We start from the raw sequence: 21,119 nt of genomic DNA on the forward strand, positions 1-21,119 counted from the left end.
ATAAAATCTTATCTTATCTTATCTTATCTAAAATAACAACAATTTTGTCAGGGGAGGAATTATATGATATCTTGTGTTTTAGGAATTTTGTTGATTAGTTAAGCTGTGTTAATTAAGGTTTTTTTAGTTTGTTTATGTTAGCTCCGATGCTAGTATTAGGTTTAGACACCCTGAAGTAGCCAAGGACTTAGATGCAGGTGGCAGGTGACAAGGAGGGAGGGGACATTGGGCTATTTATTACACTGGTCTCCAAAATTTTTAATGATGTTTTCTTTTTCGTTCAAATTTAAGTCTAAAGAAGGAGTAATTGTGTATATCATCATGGGGACGTACATCAGTTTATCCCTTTTGATCCCTGGGTAGGTGGAATCTCTAGTGGATGGAATTCTAATGGAACCATATGTAAGTATGTACTATACATGGAAGCTGTTTGAGGAAGTAAAGACATCTTATACAAGTAAACCCTGATTAAATTAGAAACAAAGGGATAGGCTTATAAAATTTTCATATGCTTGGCTTTAAACCCTGAGGCAGGGGTGGGGGGGACTAATGGGAGGTTATTCTAGATACTAGAAAAGTTTGGGCGTATACACCCTTCGATTGTACACCCGTTGAAAAAACTCAAAAAAGTATAGAATTCTATTGAAATCTTATGAGAAACTTATTAATCTATATTATATAAATTTGTGTCTGTCATACACACAATTAGACTAATTTTGGAGACAACTCCTTTATGGGTACTAAATAAATATTTTAATAATGACGAAAGATCAATCAATACCTTTGATTTTACAGACAAAGTAAAATCAAATTTTTCTTCAATATTTCAATAATTGGATAAAAATTATTATAGAATATCACTAGCGGTTACACCACTATAGGCCTCTAGGGGCACTTAAAGTTGGGGAAGGGGAGTGCCCCCACCTCTTTAAATTTTAGTTTTAAGAAGAAAAGGAAAAACATATTTTGGAGGGGAAGGGATCTTTTTTTCCAGGGGCAATTTTCCGGGGGAAGATTGTGGTGTCTTTCCCTAAAATAGTAATAAACCTTTCCAAGACCTATAGTGGGCTACCCTGTAAAGGAGAACCATATGAATCATATAGGTTCATTGGTTAGCGAGATCCTTTGGTACACACACACACACATACAGACACACAAACAGACAAACATACAGATAGTGATCCTTTTACTTTATCATAAGGACTTTTAAATTGTTTTATATTTTACTTATATTTGTATCCCTGTGATTAGATGAATGAAACAATGATGCAGGAAGGGGACAGCTAGGGACCTTTTTTCTGAAAAAAAAAGAGAATTGTTAAATGATGCTTTTTATAGTGCCTATCAAAAATCACTCCATACTGGTCAGAGGTCATACTACCATTGGTCAATTAAAATGTATAATGGCCTGCCATTGATAATTTTGTCTGTGTATTGGCCTATCACTGGTCATTTGTATTGTATGACGACATTTTTTTAAAGAGCTTATTGTTAAATGGCAAAAAGAATGTCTTTGATGAAGGGAAGTTTCTAGTTTTATGATAATTTTATATTTTTTTTATTTCTTATTTAAATACAGTTTGACAAAATCAAAGCATTTGATATACAGTCATCATTCATACTTTTATCATTTTGAATATTTGACTCGTAAGGATCTAGGGAGGATAATAAGTTTTTAGAAATTAAATGAGATTTAATTCATTTAATTTTTATTAATTATTCAGTGTGTTAAATAAGGTGTAAGTAATGATTCTAGTTTACATTTCATTTACATTGTATTTATGTTATTGTTTTTGAGACTTTGAACATATATGAAAGCTGGAAACTTTAGCTTCAACAACTTGGCTGCCGAGGCCAAGTAAAAGCTTTACTTGGACACAATTGTCTTTATTTTTAGAACAACTTTCAGTGTTTGTGGAATATAAGAAGAGGAAGCCAAATGCATTTTGTTAATGTTGAGTGCATACCTACACCATGGAGTTAGGATCGGTAAAAAAAACTTTATTAAATCATTAGTTTTTTTTAATGCGCATTTGAAGAGAACACTCAATTTTAAAATTAACTTAAAATCAACCTCCCTTAATAGGATTTTTCAAAAGATTCCCGGATTTTTTAACGGCCGTTCCCCTAGTCTCTCAGGGCAACTTCTATTTTGAGATTGCATTAAAGCTAAAGGACGAGAAATATATATATATGCCATGTAGACAAATATTAATGCTATTTTTAGGTTAATAACTTTTTCCTTTATCTCAGATACTTTACCTATTGTCAGGGACAACAGAGATGAACATTTATCTTGTAACTAGTGGTTCTTAGAGTGGTTACATCAATAGAATTACAATACAGCATGTGCCTTAAAATGGATGATTATATGATGTAATTCAATTATCAAAGACGACTTTTGAACTGTAAGAAAGTTGAGTAACCATGATGAGGCTAGGCGCTGGGTAAGTTTTAACCTTGCTGGTGCAATACAATTAGCAAACAATATAATGGATACATTCAGTATGGGTTATAGGCTTACAATCAAAAGTACTTTACAAGGAACATATTCAGATTTTAAAAACGCTACCTAATATATAGTGTTTCCAATATTGCTCTGGTCGATAAAAAAGGGCAGTTAAAAATCCTTCTATTTGTCGAAAACCTTACAAAAATCTTTAGTACTTTTTCAGAAAATATGTATGCTTATTTTATATATGCTAATTCTTTAAAAACAAATCAAATTAATGCCCTATTAGTTTAATTTTTAAATGATTAATCAAACGATTGGGAATAATTGTACAGCACCTCAAAATTTGAGTACGTCCTTATCAACCATCCTGCATTTTAGGACTTAAGTCCGATTTAACAAATAGTTATGTTTTTTAGTAAGTCAAATCCTAATAATTTATCAAGCTAACCCAGTATTTATAATTTCCTGAACCTTACTTTGACTATTAGAACTCTTAGGCTAGCATAGGAAAACGATAGGATATAGCTTACTATCAAAAGCAGTTTCCCGAGGAGCAGAAGGCACGGGCTACAGAAACTGGTATTAATTTATGATTTTTATTTTAATATTCGTTGTCTGTAATTCAATGCTATACGTGATTTTTTAGTATGAATGAGAACTAGTCTAATACACCGGATATTAATCGGTTTCGAATCCATACTGGAAAATGTTTTAAACTAACTAAATTGTATTGAATTTGTTACGTCATGTGTGATTATCTCAACCACTGCTGCATTAAAGGACAACATTTCTTTCTTGCGTGGGAACAGTTTGTAAAAAAATATACCCTAAATATTTTTTTTATACATACTTCATGTATGTATTCCACTAATGAAACAACGTCGAAGGAAATATCAGACAAACCCGCGACCGTGGCTCAACACGTAGCGCATCCGCTCGTCGTCGGGAAGGTGATAGGTTCGAATCTCGGGCCGACACCGCGTCATAACTAAAGACGTTAAAAATGGTTCCTACTGCTGCTATGTCAGATGCGCGACATAAATAGTTAGAGTAGGGGGAATGCCTTGGCCCAAAACAGGCGCAACTCGTTACCATGCACAGTTGGGACTTCTCAGACAAAGGTCGTGCATCACAGAGGGTTGGTTGTCTGATGGATGTTACTTAGCCTAATATCCTTGGGTGTTTGGACAGAGAAGGGTGCGTTAGTCATCCTTAGTTCTCCTGGATTGCTGGACCAGGACCTGGACAGTACATCAAGTCGATAAGGTCCGGTACTGCAATCCCGCCCGTACGAGGTAAATATCAGACAATTTAAAAAGAACAGAATTTTACGTTGGCTATCATTAAATTTGATAGAGGGAATAATAGCTTATGCAATATTGCGTAAAGTTGTCAGTTAGATAACACCCATTTCCAGACCTGACTAAAGTACAGTGTTTCAAAACCCCTTAATTTTCCAAGGGGGTGGTGGGTATATGTAATACTAGCGGCTTCGCGGGGGGATTTTCATTTTTTTTGGGGGTGGGTCCCATCCCTTAAGAAAATAGTTATAAACCTTCCCGAGACCTATGAGAAGCTACCCTGTAAAGGAGAACCCGATCGGTTCAGCGGTTAGCGAGATCCTTCGCTACAAACAGACAGATAAACAGACAGACAGACATCGTTCTACTTTGTATTATAGATGTATACAACTTCCTTTATACGTATCTGCTTATATTTATATTGTTCATATCATTTTTTCAATCTGAAGAATTATTATAAAAACTGATTTATTTGTGGACAGAACGGTGGGTCCAACAAGAACTATTTCTCACAACTAGTATAGAATTTCGATATTACAAACGGATCATCTTTTTTTAAGATGCGTGTCATCTCTAAAAGTGTCCTTATCTTTATTATTACCATACTCAGTTAAACTTATTTGTAGTGTTTTTCATACGACCATTATGAGTAGCATTTCTACAGAAGTAAATGTTTCTCACTGGCATAACATTTCAAAACATGTAAGAATTCAAAGTAGGTATTTTTTTACATTCGTTGCAATTCTTAATAACGTAAATTTTAGCTAAAATCGTATTAGTCTTAATAGCCCTTAAATAATTCATGATAATTATTCCCCGAATGAATCTTATCTTTGGAGTTAATGTTTTGGGAATGATAAAAAAATGTTACTTCCTCCAAAAATGCTTGGACGTCCTTGCAGGCTTTAATTTATCATTCCTTTTAAAAATCTATTTTTACAAGCATTGTGATAACTTGGATAAGAATGAGGTAATGTTTCAACAGATTAGAAAATTTTAGCGATTCCCATTAAGATTAGGTTTTCACTATTGTACATTATGTTGAGATTTGAATATCCAAAAATCTTAGAATTTATTTGTAAAGTTTTACAATGTCAACATCCAATTATGATAATGCTAATAATGATGGTGCTGCGTGTAAAAAATGATTATTAACTATTCTTAGTCTACTATCCTATTATTTAAAAAATAACATGTTTAATTAAACTGTGTTGATCACTCTATGCTATCCTTATACTAAAGTAACAGGATGTCTGTGTGTCTGTGTGTCTGTCTGTGTGTACCGAAGGATCTCGCTAACCGCTGAACCGATCGGGTTCTCCTTAACAGGGTAGATTCTCATATGTCCCAGGAAGGTTTATAACTATTTTGGGGGAGGGTACCACCACCCTCCCTAGAGAAAATAAATTTTTTAAAAAATTCCCAATTTTAAAAAGAGAGTTCAACGAAAAACAAACATCAAACGTAAAATATTTTTTAACTTATTCTTTTAAATTCGACTCTCTTCCCCTCAAGTGCCCCTAGAGGCCTCTAGGGGCGTAGCCGCTAGTATTATTTAAAGTAGTAAGGTTATTTGTCTGTAGCTACTTCGAATACTTACCTCCTAGATGTTACGGGCAAAACCTTTAGTTGGTACAATATTAAAGCAAATTTAAATATGTGTTTGGAATCCCGCTTACTTTGAGTCAAAATTTTGCTTCCCTATTTCAATGTATTTACTATTTATAGCCTTTTCTTTACATTTAACATCTAGGGGGAGGGCGGTGCAGGTCTGTGAAAAAGCTTAAAATCACGCTTAGACTATTACAAAGTTTTCCTAAAGTCTACAACACATTTGCAACAGCAATTTGCGAGATTTTAAGCTTCAGACAAAAAAATACTACTTTATATAAGAAGATGATTGTTTTTTCCCTTCTCTACTCATATTATTATGTTTTTCTTTTCTCCTTGTTTGCGCTATTGGGAATGTTTTCATTCTTGTTATGTTGAAAGAATTTGTTTGTAAATAATACATTTGTCTTAAGTTGTCAAGAGGTACGAACTCAGTTCAACCCAACTCCCGCCCAAAAATGTCGAAATGGAAAAGTTTTGTAGAATTACACTGCAATATTTTTTACAAAAATAGTATTTAGTTTTTGTTGTTGGTATTTTAGCCAATGTCAAATTGTAAAAGAATTAGGCTGCATGCCGTTTAATATCTTTAAAACAACTCCCGCCTAAAATGAAATGGAAAAGTTTTATACAATTACACAGAAATATTTTTTTACAGAAATTGTACTTCTTTTTGGTTCAGGTTTTTAAACCAATATTAAGCTATAAAAGGATCAAGCTGCATGCCATGTAAGATCTCTAAAACAACTAGACTTTATGAGTCTTGTCTTAAGTTTAAAAGGTACGAACTCTTTTCAACATAACTCCCGCCCAAACCAAGTATAATGCAAGTATGTTCTCCTTAAGTCAACGAACCTATGATTATGATAATGAAAAGAATATTAAAAGCTATACAACATCTTAACATGCTGAGAGAAACAGAGATAATTTATCAGAAATAAATATAGAAATGAAAAGTAGTAGAATAGGGCAGCAGTGGCGTTAGAAAGACTTTTCTCTCTCTCTCTTATCCTTTTAGTTCCTTTCTTTGTAAAGTATTTGAATGGGTATGTCCGTCTTAGGTTAAGCAAAAATTAAAAACACCAATGCTACTATTGCACGTAATTGTCCTTGTTTAAAAGTATTTAAGTTGTTGATAGGGCAATAAGGAAATTTTTCAGTATGTCTTAAAAACCGATTAATATCCGCTGGAATAGAACCCGTTCTCAGCCATGATGACTGATCATTAATAGAATCTTTAACAATTTTCTACGAATTTTAAAATAAAAATAATAAAATCAATAGTAGTTTTATTATCCCGGGCCTTCGGTCCTTCTGGGATAACAAAACTGGATTTTTAAAACTAATTTTTTGTTTATTTTAATAACCGTGGAAAGTTGTCTGAAATACAATTCAATAAATAACTATTCCAACACTCCCATCCCTGTTCTATAAGAGAATAAAATAGATAAAATGTGCCAAAAAATAAGATTGAAATGGTAATAACGCCCCCCACCCCCTTCCTTTCAAAGACAAGTATTAGGTAAGAAAAACAAAAATAAGATTCATTCCAATAACAAAAAAACCTGATAATTATGAAAGTAAAAAAGACTCATTGGGAAAGAAAAAGCAATGGATTTACTATGATAAAATCGCTCATACGGACTTTCGTAAATTGACTATTAATAGTAAACTTTCTTTCGAAATTTTGTATTGTATTATGTCAATAGTATGTCACCAATGTCCTCTTTTACTTAATGCCATATTGTCGACAGAACTTATAATGGGCACTTTGAAAAACAATAATCATTAACCTTCATTGCATAAAACGTGCAGTCTTATCAATTCCTTCTTTAGAATAAATATCCCCGTGCATGTTTTCACCCATTTATATAATCTATCATAATATTGCAAACTAATATAATAAAGAGTTATGAATAAGTAGGATATAATCAAACATCATTCCTAGAAACTTGACTGAAGCTCCTCTTAAGATCTGGTATGTTTGTTAATTGGCAATGAAATTTATGTATATTTCTATCCCTGAAGGGAAGAGACATTGGGCTGTTTATTACTCTAGTCCCCAAAGTTTTGTAATGAAGATTTTTAATTCGTTAGCTTAACAACTTTGGAGACTTAATGAATTTTGATTGGTTGGTTCATTAAGTTGAGTGTCCAGAAGTTTCAATTAACAATTGTATTCAAAAGAAGTGGTATCATCATTACGGATGTATGTACATTGATTAATCGGCCATTGTCTTATACCTAGTTTCTATCATGTTAGTACAATAATGGTTGAGACATTTCTCTCTTTTTTGAATCTTGATTCGATGGTTTAAACTTTTCAACCAAAAGTTTTAACAGAATGGGTTATTTTGGTCTTCATCATCATTGGAGATGAAAATATGTTAATTTATGATTCACTAGATATTTTCTCACTAGCTTATAGAGGTCGGTAAAATAGCTTAAAAACACCCCAAGATATCTTTAAAGTTTCAAGAAAAGAACAATTTATTGGGAACATCGATTTCTGAGATTTGGCAAAAAAAACCTTACTACTTTAATTTTATATTTGGGTTATGTGAAGGAAACGAAGTTGCAGGTTTCGTCGTATTTTCACAGTAGCTTTTGAAAGGTTATTTTAGGTAAGGTTATGTGATTGCCCCGCAGGGTTAGAGCCTAGAGGGGCTAAAAATAGAAACAAAAAAAATTACTGTAAAAATATTACGAAACCCACCATATCGTTTCCTTCACATGGTCCAGATTGTTTTATCATTTTGCGTACATGTTTTGCTCCTTCAGACTCCAACGTCCTTGTTTACAACTGTTTTATCAGAGTACATTCCCCCAGGGATCTAAAGGGATAAGACAATGGCCAATAAAGTGATGTACATCCCCAAGGATGATACACATAATTACCCCTTCTGTAGATTACAATAAGTGGTTGAAACGATTGGACACTCAACTAAAAGAACCAACCAATCAAAATTTGGTTGAAGTCCCAAAGTTGTTAAGCCAACGAAAAAGAAAACGTTATTATAAAACTTTGAGGACTAATGAAATGAACAGCCAATTGTCCCCTCCCTCCCTTACATTTCCCCTTTCTGTATGTTGATTGCAACTGTGACAATAAGACTTCTGGAACTGCCCAACTAGTAGGAAATAATCAAGTATAAGATTGTCACATCATATTCATTATTTAATATTTAGACCAGAGAACCATTTTTTGGACGATTCTAAAAATCTTAAAACTCTACATTAGTTTTTGAGGTAAATTGAGCTGCGTCCTTAGCCACCCCCTTTTAATTTGCCAATACACCCCCCTTCAGCACTCCTCTGTTTTAAACATTTTAAATTAATTAATGAATATACATATCTATTGGTAAAGACTAAAGGATATATGGATTAGTCTAATGGTGTATTCTTTTTATGTTTACTGCTCCATTGAAGCAGTGTGAAAAAAAGTCCATATATTTACAGAAGTCAACACAAAGCAGTGTGGCCACAACCAAAAAAATACTGATACTGAAGAAAAAAAAGGAAATACTGAAAATACTGAATCCTAAAATAAGAAAAAATACTGAAATACTGATCAAAAAATACAAATACTGAATAGGTAAGTATTTTTTTTATATAATTCCTCATTTCAAAATTTTATATATCATAGCTTTATAATTAGGGGGATATTTTAAAGATCTTTTAATTTTGCCTTTTAGATTTTCTTGCAGTAAAAAATATTTGAATAAAAAATGGCGGCGGTACCGCTGCTCCCGCCGTCCACCGCCATTTTCCGCCGCCAAAAACAATTTTATTGCATTTCTTGCCGAATTAGGCAATTTGGAATCATTTGAGACAATGTTTTTTTTTCAAAAATTTTTCCCCTTATAATTAACCCTGTGGGGGAAAAACGGTGGTAGACTGCAGGAGCGGCAGTACCGCCACCATTTTCAGCCGCCAAACAATTTTTTATTGCATTTCTCGCCGAATTAGGCAATTTGGAATCATTTGAGACCATGTTATTTTTTTCAAAAATTTTTCCCCTAATAACCAACCCTGTGGGGGAAAAACGGTGGTAGACTGCAGGAGCGGCAGTACCGCCGCCATTTTTTATTCAAATATTTTTTACTGATCTACCTCAAAAGATTTTGTTTCAATATCTTTAAAGCACAAAAAAATGACGAGAAAATGAAAAAGTCCTCCGCAGGGCTGGTTATAAGCAAAATAAAAAAGCAAAATTAATGTACAAAGTTATAGGGTAATTTAAAGGAAAGTAAAGTGAGGCGCTAAGCGCCGAAAAAATCAGACATCAACTACTTAAAAAAACATCTTATTTATGCAAATTTTTTTGGAATTTAAGAAATAATGAAAATACTGAATCATAAAAATTTCCAAAAACTGAAAAATACTGAATAAAATTTTCAAATACTGAATATTCAGTATTTACTGAAAATACTGAACCTCTAATTTCCAAATACTGAAGAGTACTGAATATTTTCAGTATACTGAAAAATGTGGCCACGCTGAATGGCTAGAAAGATACTTTAAAATTCTACCTAAATTTTTACTGTGCTGAGCAGAACACCTTTCATAAGAGTAAAACAATAGAGGGAGAAGGGATTAAATAACTGTACGTCCCCAACCCGAGGACCCTGTGCCGCCTTTCAACCAATGGCGTCAGGAATATCAATACAGCCAAGTCTCTACAAAAAAAGGTATCCAACGGAGAGATCCAGGTAGATGTCTGGTTAAACATCTATATTTATAGATTTATTCACCTTTCACAATTTTATACGAAGAAAAATATATTTTCATCTCTACCAATACATAACATACTTCCAAATGAGACTTTATTCCAAAATTTTATTGTCAACGAAGAGCACGGAGGGTTATTCTCGCATGCAAGATAATATCAAAAGGAGCTTAATCTGAATGATTACATAATTACAAACATTTGAACAGTGTGTCATCACTTTCTCAAAAATGTATCAAAATATCAATTTTTGATATATTGAAAGAAAAATTATTTGAACAAGATCTACCACTTATTCTTCCATATATTCTAATTTTATACCTCATACAATTTATTTGCCAATGTTTCTTTTAGGTTGCGTATTTGAATTATTATTCAGATTTATTAACATGCATGCGGAAGTATTGAAAAGCCTTATTTGGCAACCTAACTATGTCTCTGTTTTCTTCACCAAGGATTATGCTGCCATCTCGCATAAATACACTAATTCATATCGTAATAGCCGTAACCAAATTTTGCTAAAAACCAAAACTCCATAAGTAATAGCCTTTTCCAAATTGTAAATGCAGCATTAGATACATTCATATAAGCCTAAATCAAATTATACTTCCTTTATTTTTCTTCTCTTTTATAATCCATTCCCCAACAAAAGAAGTTTCACAGGCCTATCGTAAAAAACACCAGAGAAAATAATATTTCTTGCTTAAAAATCGATCGGATGAACGGCAAATGATTGACGGACAATGTAATTGTGAATTATAGAAGAGCTTTATAGCTAAATAAAAACTAAAAAGTATATTAATTAACAATTATGTAATAAAAAATTGAAATTTAAATTAGTCTTATAAAAATACTTCAACATTCTATATTACAAGAATAGATATTCTTTTATCTTAAGAGGTAAATATATTTAATATATCAATCACTATTTAGCTTAATTGGTTTTTTTATAGTGATGATTTTTGACTTGTTGAAAAGTTAGATGCAAATGTGTTTTCTAAGTAAGTTTAACATTTATTTAAATCAAATCTTTATACCTGCTCATAAGAATTTCAAGAAAAAAGAATATCTATTTGATAATATAATAAGAATTATGTATTGATTCAAGTAAACTCATACATATTATAATAACAACACTAAGTTTATCACAATAGCATTAATTATAATTAGATCAGGGATTTGTCAACTAAAGAAAAAGATTCAAGTAGAAATTTTTACCCAATACAAAATGAAAAATTGGGGAAAGAAAAAAGGGTATGGGGGAAAAGTAATAAATAATTCTCTTCAGATGCCATATCCCTTGATCTCTTGATGAAAAAACATTATGCATGATTTTTTTGTTAGATTTGTAGTAGTTCAATAATTCTCGAAAAATACCCAGGGATCCAAGGAATGAACAATTGAAGATAAAAAAATGGATAAATTTAGTACCCATTAAATACAGTGTAATTTCAACCTACCTTCCATTGCCATGCCCTTGTATTCCTTAAAATACCCCAAAAGCAAATAATATATTTAAAATGAGCAGGATAAAATAAATACTGAAAATATATCTATCAATATTACAAGAATGTTTCAAAATGGCAATAACTCTTACAATGAGACCCAATGGATTTATGAAAATAAATTGTTAAAAAAATTAAACATTTACTTCTATTTTCATTAATGTACCACTGTCAATGAAATCTTTGAAACTTTTAAAAAGTTTTATTAAAATGAAATTTTAGTTTTTTACTTTTAAATATTCCATAAATTCTAAAATATATTTGAGCCATTAAAACTGAAGATTAGGTTATTTCTTTATTTAAAAGCAACAAAAAGTTGTTTTCCCACAAAATCTTTTACCAAGCAATATTGAAGGTTGTTTTATTTTGTTACATCACCAGCTATCAGGAAGGCCTAGGGGTGCAGAGATAAGTATACTCACGAAATAAACATACAGGATAAATTATGAAGTTCTAATCCTATTCCAAACAGTTTAATGCAATTTTAAATTATAAAAAGAATTCTGTTTATGTTTGGCATGAATTATTTTTACATGGCGTGAACTTTAATAATGTTTAAAATTTTTCGTTATTTGGATAAGAACAATTATTTTTAAAAATAGCACAAAACAGTAAAAAGATTTCATTCTTCTATGCCATATATCAAGAAAAACTTTGCATGAAACAGCGCCTGTAATAAAATGTTTAGTTTAAAAGTGAACACTGCCCTGATGAATTATTATATGTTTTCTGTATACCTATCCCTATACTGCCTAGGCCCTGGTATAGCCCAGTGGTGAAAAGTTGTGGCAAGTTTAATCTAATTTGTCAAAGTTCTCGCCACCAGTCTCCTTTGTTTCCAAAATTTGATCTGAAAAAGAATTTGAAATAAAATATAAATATAAATATGAAAAGTTTAAAACACATCTGTATTGCATGAAAACTGTGAAAATATAAGAAAATCAAGGTACATAATTTAGGTTTCAACCTTTTCACACATGTCATCCGAAGCGCATATAAATACTCCAAAAATTATTTACATAAATCATTCTTTTTCTTCACACGGTGGCGGTTTCGGTGAGAGTGGCTGACCCACTGCGCGCCTTTCTTTAATGAAAGTTAGGGCTAGTTGGAGAAATAATTGATTCATTTAAAAAAGTGTCACCCAATTACCTCTAAAACTAAGAGAAAGGCACACTAAATAAACAGGTACATTAGTCTGATATAGTCTATGTATTCCAATTTAAAACCGTCCCCATTTTTGTAAAATATTTAAATTTTTTCTATAAGATTATTCACTTTAGCTCAAGCTAGGTTTGACAATTAGTGTGTCGACTTATCAAATATCTCATAAAAGAAAAGTATATTAAAAACATTCGTTTAAATAGAAGTTAAAAAGAATTAAGATTAAAAAATGTTATTATCTTCAATTAAGATCTTAAGTAAAGCTTAATCTAGTATTAACTAATCAAGCTTAATTAAATAAACGTTTTTCTTAAAGTATTTAACAATACAATAATAAAACAAAGAGATATTCAACTCTAGTTAATTTTATTCTAAATAGTTTGATATAAAATGAATATCTTCTTTTTCAACCTTGCGTCAAAACTTTAGGTTCACAAAAGTGGGAAGAGTTGAATAAGGGTGTTTATACATTGACGCCAAGATTTATTTTAGTTCAAAAACCCCCTCTCTCGATTCCATTCTTTAATACCATCATGAAAATTGTATTGGAATTAGAGAACAATCGGTTCATCCAAGGCACGAGATGCTTTGACATCTTTTAAAAAAGAGGTATTGCCATATTCAGGTAAGATGCTTAAAGGCGGATGACGCGCGGCTGCCGAGCCCTGCGTTCATCTGTTTCCAAGGTCTTAACTTATATTTTTCAGATTTCAGGATTACTGGGTAGCATTGTTAAAAGCAAGGGAATATCTTCCCATACATCAATAACAACAGATTAGCTAATGTTATACTTCAGCAGTAAAGCATAAACATCATTGAATAAAAGGATTAGGACCCAAAGTTTTGTACCAATTAAAAGATAACAAAAGTTCTTTGTTCCTATTTAATTATATATTCTTCTTCTTTACTTCCAACGTTTTAGGCAAACATGTATGTACGTCATAACTAAAACACATCTTTATTCTAGAATTCCAAAAAAAAGATAGGAATGGAATTAAAATGGAGGTAAATATATCTTTAAAATAAGATACAACAATAGATTGTCGTTTTACATAAATTAATTTAAGCTACAAAAGGATACTTTTCTCGTTAGTATAGTTGCTAAATAACCGCTGTAACCAACAACAAAATCAATTCGAATAAAAAATCTCGTAATGTCAATTTTTGGGGGCAGTCTGAGTCATTGTATACAGAATCTCCCTCCCAAAACAGCTGAAATTAACATTTTTCAATTTTATTTCAGTTTTTGATTATACCTTTACCTGGGTACATAACGATTACAAACAAAATGGCAACAAGAAATTTTTTTAGAGGTTGTTGGTTTTAAAAAGATTGGACATTTGAAATTAATCTGAAGCATTAATACGAAAAATAGAAAATAAGTGAATAAATAAAAAATCAAATCAAATGCAAGAAACCAATTTTAAAGAAATAAGTTGAGGAGGTATTAAAAGCTTATAAACTAATTAGATAGATTTAAACTTTTTCCCGCACATTGAATATAAATCATCTAAAATTGAAACAATTTATTTCAATTTAATTTAAAAATGTTTAAGTTTTTTTTTTGGCAATGTAATTTTATTGTTAAAATGGAAAAAAAGTTATTTATTTTCTCTAGTCAAAATCTCTAGAAAGTAGTCTAGTTTTAATCAAATTCAAAATTGATGGATTATTGAAATGAAAAAAGATTACTGCCCATCATAGCCAAAGTTAAAGTATTTCTGTTAGTTTACTTAGACGGCCAGACGGACGTACAATCGCCCGTAATGTCCTAGATTATTTAGGCTTGGTTGATTTTAAAACAATAAGAACCATTCGTCTAGCTAAGCTATAGCAAAAGTTAAGTAGTGTTAAAAGTGAGACGTACAGAAAGACAGACTAACTTTTTGGACAGGGGTCATACAAATGACGAGAAAGCGTTAAAATTTTTATTAAATTGGTGGAAGAAGTGAAAACTATATGACTTTCTGAAACAAAGGCATAAAATTTATTCAAATTGGTTAGTGAACCAAGTAGTTATTCTTCAGAATCGTAATTATCATCAAATTAACCTACCTAGCTTGACAGGAGCAGCAACAGCTGCCTGCTGTTTGTTAAGGCTCTGATAGATAGTCATGGCCTGTGTTACCATGCCAGAAATATCTCCAGGATTACTTGGCAGTATCACGGTATTCGTCTCCTTGGCCAACTCTCCAAAGGCCGTCACGTACTTCTCAGCAACGGCCAGGTTAGCAGCGGACATACCGTTCTCATGTTGAAGCGCCTAAAATGTAAGGATGTTATATTTTATCCGCTGATATGAAAATAAAAAGGCGTATTCCTTCAATGTGACTTTTAATCACTGACACCAAAAGATAATTTAGTTTTTTGTTCTTTTGTTTGATAATTACTTTAGGTCAGGTTCAATTAGTTTATATTTGGTACGGAGTAGCCCCGTTGGATTAGGGCCTAGCGTGTATAGGCATAGGAAAAAATAAACATTCTTACTTAATATTAAGCCCAAAATAAAAGATAATGTTTTAACTATGTAGTTTTGAATATTATATTTGTTAAAGGCTAGAACAATTGAAAAAGAAATTTAAATAAAGAAAAATTTGAAAACATAAAAATATTCAAATATAAAAGAAACATTTGATGAACAAATATAAAATATAATAAAAAGAATATATTTCTTTACATAATGTGCCGATACAATTATCGATTTTCAATTCTATAACGAGTCGAAGCTGCAGAAAATATATATGTAGCTGCTATGCAACCACCTAGAAGTGGAGTTTTCAAATGAAATTAAATTCTATTCTTTTTATTAAATATTTAGATTATATTGAAAAAGTTATTTCATATTATTACATAATTGTCTCACTTTTGAATATTTAACAATGGCAAATTTTCGATTAGAAATTTTTTTGCGAGTTATAGATTTCATTAGATTATTATTTTGCATAAAACATTCCAACTGGCTAGGTATATCTAAATTAAAAGAAAAAATTACAAAACCTAAATTTTTTTTAAGGGGCCAAGCATTATTGGAGAACTTTGACTAAAGTCGTAATATTTTAATCACTTTGACTTTAGAGTGGCAGTAGATATACATATCTAAATATTATTTGTTCTTTTTAAATAACATCTCCATAAAAAAAAACTATTCATTTTGATGTATTTCAAGTGAATCCAATACAAATGACCAATGATAGGCCACAACACAGACTTAATTGCAAATGGGAGGAAAGTATACTTTTTAAATGACCAATGCTAGGCCAGTATAGCATCAGTTTTGATAGGCACTATAAAAAGCTTAATTGATCTCTCATAACACCATTGAAAAAATAATAAAAGCTTAGTAATGTATTTTTGTTGGTCTCGGTGACTAATAGACCAATTTATCTTAATATTATCCTGAAATCTCTATATTGAGATTGGTCATGTTTTAAGCTATAATTCTTAAACGTTAGTCTGTGTAAAACTACACACTAGACTTACGATGAGTCTGACTGCATTAAACCTTAAAATATCCAGAATCTATTTGAAATATCAAACTTAATTTTACCCGCTCTAGTGGTTTCTTTCTACAGTACATTGACAATCATTAGGTATAAAAAAGTAACAGGATCTCCGTCTGTCTGTCTGTACCGAAGGATCTCACTAACAGATAAACCGATATGGTTCTCCTTTACAGTGTAACTTCTCATAGGCCCTAGAAAGGTTAATAGCTACTTGGGAAGGGTACCAACATCATATCGCCAAAATTACCAAAAACAAATAAAAAGTCCCGCTAGTTGGCGCCTCTGTATGACTAACTGGTTTTTCCTTCCTTCAAGAATGCCGGGTGTTATTTACAAAATTTATTTTGGTCTTCCTATAATTAAGTTTTATTTTATAGATTTTCTTAATTTAAAAATACCTAATTAATTTTAATACTTAAAAGTAAAACAACATTTTATCTTTAATTTTTATTTTCTTTTACTCAGAGTTTCATGCTTCTGCAATCATCAGAAAGATATATTTTAAAAATAAATAGGTAATTCTAAATAACTTCGGGACAAACAATATTTTTTATGATAATTTTACATCTTCTTTAGATTAACTTTCCCTGACCCCATCGCTCCATTGGTTTCTAGTCTAAGGCCGAATAAAATTGCACATTCAATTTAATTTTGTGTTTTCAGCTGACATACTAAGCACACATGCATTACTATATCAGGGATGGACGACAGTACAATGGCAGAGTAATATATCTAAACAACAAACTTTTATAAAAATTTACTAATCCCAGGCTTGGTTTTAACAAAATAATTGGGGATATCCTTATATAAAAGTAACAGGATCACTGTGTATTTGTACCGAAGGATCTTGCTCACCGCTGAACCGATATGGTTCTCCTTCACAATTTAGCTTCTCATAGGTCCTGATTTATTTGTATGGGGGAGGGGCGGAACTTTTTTGGGGAGGGAAAAGTTTTTCGGGAAGGGTGGGGGGGAATTCAACCCCTCATCACTTCAAGTACCCCTAGAGGCCACTACGGACCAATCTCGTTATCAAAGTATCTAGAACATTTAGATACCTCTAACCATAGGTTAAAAATCATATAAGCTTACCTTAAGCAGCTCAAATATGAAATTAATATCGAAAATATGACACACAAATTCTTTATTGTCCAAAATGTTTAATTTATAGCATAATTTTAAACCGAGCAAAGATTTTGATATAGATAGATGGAAATAATACCGATTAGTTGCTGTATATAATATTTTTATTAAATTAAACTAAATAAATATTCACATACCTTCAAGAATTATCTTTATATTAGACTTTGCATAGTGTTTGATATCAAATAAAAATTGTAAGAAATAACGATACATTGTAGTATTTTAACGACCAATGATTTTTTTTATTATTTTATTTCAATTGAGCTTTCAAATGCCTATTACTATGAAGCTGTACCAGCTATATTATTATATTTTTATAAGGTTTCTGAATGAGCTAAATACTTGGATCACGATATAACTGCATGGGTAAATTCTGTCGTCCACTGTTCTAATTAATTTTTACATTACTTCAACTAGGGTTAATTAATGAAGCTAAGATTTATATAACAAGCACTGAACTTTTAAAAGAAGTTTTTTTTATACCAAACTAGGAGAGGAAAGTTTGAAAATTAAATGAAATAAAATTACATAAAAAATGCAAACAAAATAAAAACTTAATAAAGAAAGTCGTAAAATGATACTTTCTTATGTATTTATTAAGGTTCAGATGCAAATGAAAATAATTTCTCACAGAATTAGGTCTTTTTAAAGTAATACAGTAGAGAAATATCATGTATGTATAAAACCTAACCTGACCTATTTAAACATGAAAATGAAATAGTAACCTAACAAACCAACCAGAAATACAGATTCGGTAACACAAAGATTTTATTAAGAATAGATTTTTATATTATTTTTAAAAAAATTGAGCGGTCATTTGACAATGTATAAACTGGTCTTTTTTTGCTGTTGAAATTTCAGCTTTACATCTTTAATTTTTTTGAGAAAAAAGCAATATACATCTGATAGTATTTTGAAGAAATAAAACAGCTCACCTTGGAAATCATATCGATAGATTTAGACCTAGCCTCGCCTGCGGCTACAACTGCTCTGGCCGCACCCTCCGCGTTATTAATCATCTCCTGTTTCTCAGCTTCGGATTGTAGGATCCGTGCCTGCTTCTTACCCTCGGCAATGTTGATCTCAGCTGCCTAGAATATATATAAAGGTCTGTGTGATAACAGACAAACACATTATTTAGTTTAAAGGGTTTTTTACTAACCGCTGAACCAATATGGTTCTTCTTTACAATGTAATTTCTCACAATACTGGGAAGGTTTTAATTATTTTGGGGGAGGGTTCTAGAGGCGTAGCCTCTAGTTTTATAGAAAGTAATTTAAATTAGTTCCTTCCTTTAACTTTTTGGACGGAGTTAAAATTTTTAAAGAAGGAAGAGACATAAAGGGGGGGGGGGTTCGTAATGACATCTATTCGTAAACCGTGAGCAAAATGGTCTAAATATTTAACTAGACCCTTCAAACTTTGTATATAAGCCTAGTCCTATAGGTATTACATCTAAATGGCAAAAAAATCAAAAATTTTTATTTTAAGGTTAGGTTAGGTAAGAAAAACCCTGCGGAAATGGGGTTTTTAGGCTTTTTTGGTCTATTTTGATGTGGAAACTTACCTTAAATTGTTTTTTCTTAGGGTTTTAACTTAAATACACTGTGTCTATTCATATGGACATTATTTTAGATGATTCAGCAAGTCTTGGACCGACCCCAGGGGGCTAGGTGGGTGGCCCGCAAGGGTTAAGTGCATTTTTCCCAATATATATGTTGTGATACATCAAATTATAGGTTTTTTAGGTCAAGGAACTCAAATTCAGAGCTAAAATAAGCATTAGACTAATCTGAAGCTAGCCCCAGCGGGCTAGGTTGGTTTTCTGTAGGGCTTAAGAGCATTTACCTAAGGTATATATTGGAAAATAATTAATTTAACCCCTGCGGGCCACCGACCTAGCCCGCTGGGGCTAGCTTCAGATTAATCTCATGCTAATTTTAGCTCTGAATTTGAGTTACTTACCTAAAAAACTTATAATTTGATGTATCACAACATATATATTGGGAAAAATGCACTTAACCCCTGTGGGCCACCCACCTAGCCCGCTGGGGTCAGTCCCCGACTTTCTGGATCATCTTAAATAAAGTCCTCATTAATAGACACAGTTTATTCAAGAAAAAAACCTGTAAAAATATAAGTAAGTTTCTAGGTTAGGTTAGGTAAATGCTCTTAAGCCCTGCAGAAAACCAACCTAGCCCGGGGGGGTTAGCTTCAGGTTAGTTTAATGCTAATTTTCGCTGAGAATTTGAGTTTCTTGACCTAAAAACCCTATATTTTGATATATAACAAGATATATATTGAAAAAAATGCACTTAACCCCTGCGGGCCACCAATCTAGCCCACTGGGACTAGCTTCAGATTAGTCTAATTGTTCTGACCTGCATAGTATTTCAGCTTGACTGCCCACAGGTAGAATTTTAAAGTTTGTTTCTAGCCATTCTGTGTTGACTTCTGCAAATATTTGAACTTTATTTACACACAGTTTCTTATTCTTATTCAATAGTTTCTTACATCAATGGTGCGGTAAACCTAAAAAGAATAGACCATTAAACTAATCCAGATATCCTTTACAATAAATATATGCATTTGATTTAAAATTTAAAATGTTTAAAATTGATAAAAATAAAACTTTTGGAATGATTTTGAATTGAATATTTTTTAGTGACAGAAGGTCAAACTTTATCTGCTTTTGTAAAAGAAATTGATTGAATTTGAATTATTGAAGAAAGAAATTAAAATAAATTGGTTTACAATAATAATTAAACTTACATAGTCTTTCTCAAGCATCTTTTACTTCAACATTTCTTGGCTGTCAACATCAATAACTTCATCACTCATAGCTTCTTCATCATTACTTTCATCATTATCTTTGGTATCATCATCAACTATATCATCATCTTTGGTATCATCATCAACTATATCATCATCTTGATCAGATCATCAGCAATCAACTCTTATCTCATTCTCTAGTACTTCTTTGTCAATGGGTGCTCCTTTGTCAATTGGTGCTCCTTGTCAGCTTGTGATTGTCAGCAGCTGCAGCTCTAAAAAAGATATACTTGAGGAGCTGGAAGATGATGATAATGAATCATCAGTTATTTTAAAGACTTGACTTAAGATTCTTTTGTTCAACACTATTAAAGATGACTTAAAGGACTCAATTGCTGATATTGATGAAATTGCTAGTTTCAAGGCTCTTTAAATTTGACTCTTAAATGTATGTACCTTTTTCAAGTGGCAGTTTTGCTTGTAGGCCACTTCCTGCAGGGTTCCCTCTCTACTGGGCTGGCTCCACTCCAAGCCACTCCTAAAGATCATCAGATTAGGATTGAATGGATACATAATCATCAGACAATTTAAACTATTCAGTGCCAGATTCAATTTTAAGGAGATCAACTTTGCTTGCATGAATTTGATTGCTTTAAACATCAGATAGCATTAAATTAAACTTTACACACCTGCAAGCTTCCCAACTCAAGCTCAACCCTTGTTTGGTAGGGTGTTGGGGATTTGAGTGCCAGACATTTATCCACAGTTGACCAACTCTAGTGTTGCTTGATCCTCCTCTCTGAACTCTACCAGATCATCTCTGTCACCATCACCATCAGCAGCAACAGTCCTTAACAAGACAAGATCAGGATCAACATCAACAATGCCTCAGCCCCACCTCTTTTGGCTACTGAGCAAATTGTAAAAAAGAGTCAA

The 21,119-nt window shown here is 31.9% G+C and overlaps 1 protein-coding gene across 14 annotated transcripts in view; it reads right to left on the reverse strand.

Moving 5' to 3' along the window:
- Window positions 1-10,932: 10,932 nt before the first annotated feature.
- Window positions 10,933-21,119, reverse strand: part of Stoml2 (stomatin like 2) — an 82,342-nt gene continuing 72,155 nt past the window's right edge. For 2 of the 14 annotated variants that reach the window (XM_080149780.1, XM_080149727.1), the window contains exons 20-22: window positions 18,347-18,502; window positions 14,821-15,028; window positions 10,933-12,451 (exon numbers count right to left, since the gene is read on the reverse strand). In XM_080149780.1, the coding sequence (XP_080005906.1) occupies window positions 12,396-12,451; window positions 14,821-15,028; window positions 18,347-18,502 (420 nt within the window). In that variant the 3' untranslated portion in view covers window positions 10,933-12,395. The remainder of the gene's footprint in view (window positions 12,452-14,820; window positions 15,029-18,346; window positions 18,503-21,119) is intronic. The other 12 variants (XR_013875427.1, XR_013875426.1, XR_013875425.1 and 9 more) reach the window with 12 other exon arrangements.

This window comes from Acartia tonsa, chromosome 2 (assembly GCF_053477335.1).
Source record: "Acartia tonsa isolate MP-2025a chromosome 2, ASM5347733v1, whole genome shotgun sequence".
NCBI classification, from domain to species: Eukaryota; Metazoa; Arthropoda; class Copepoda; order Calanoida; family Acartiidae; genus Acartia; species Acartia tonsa.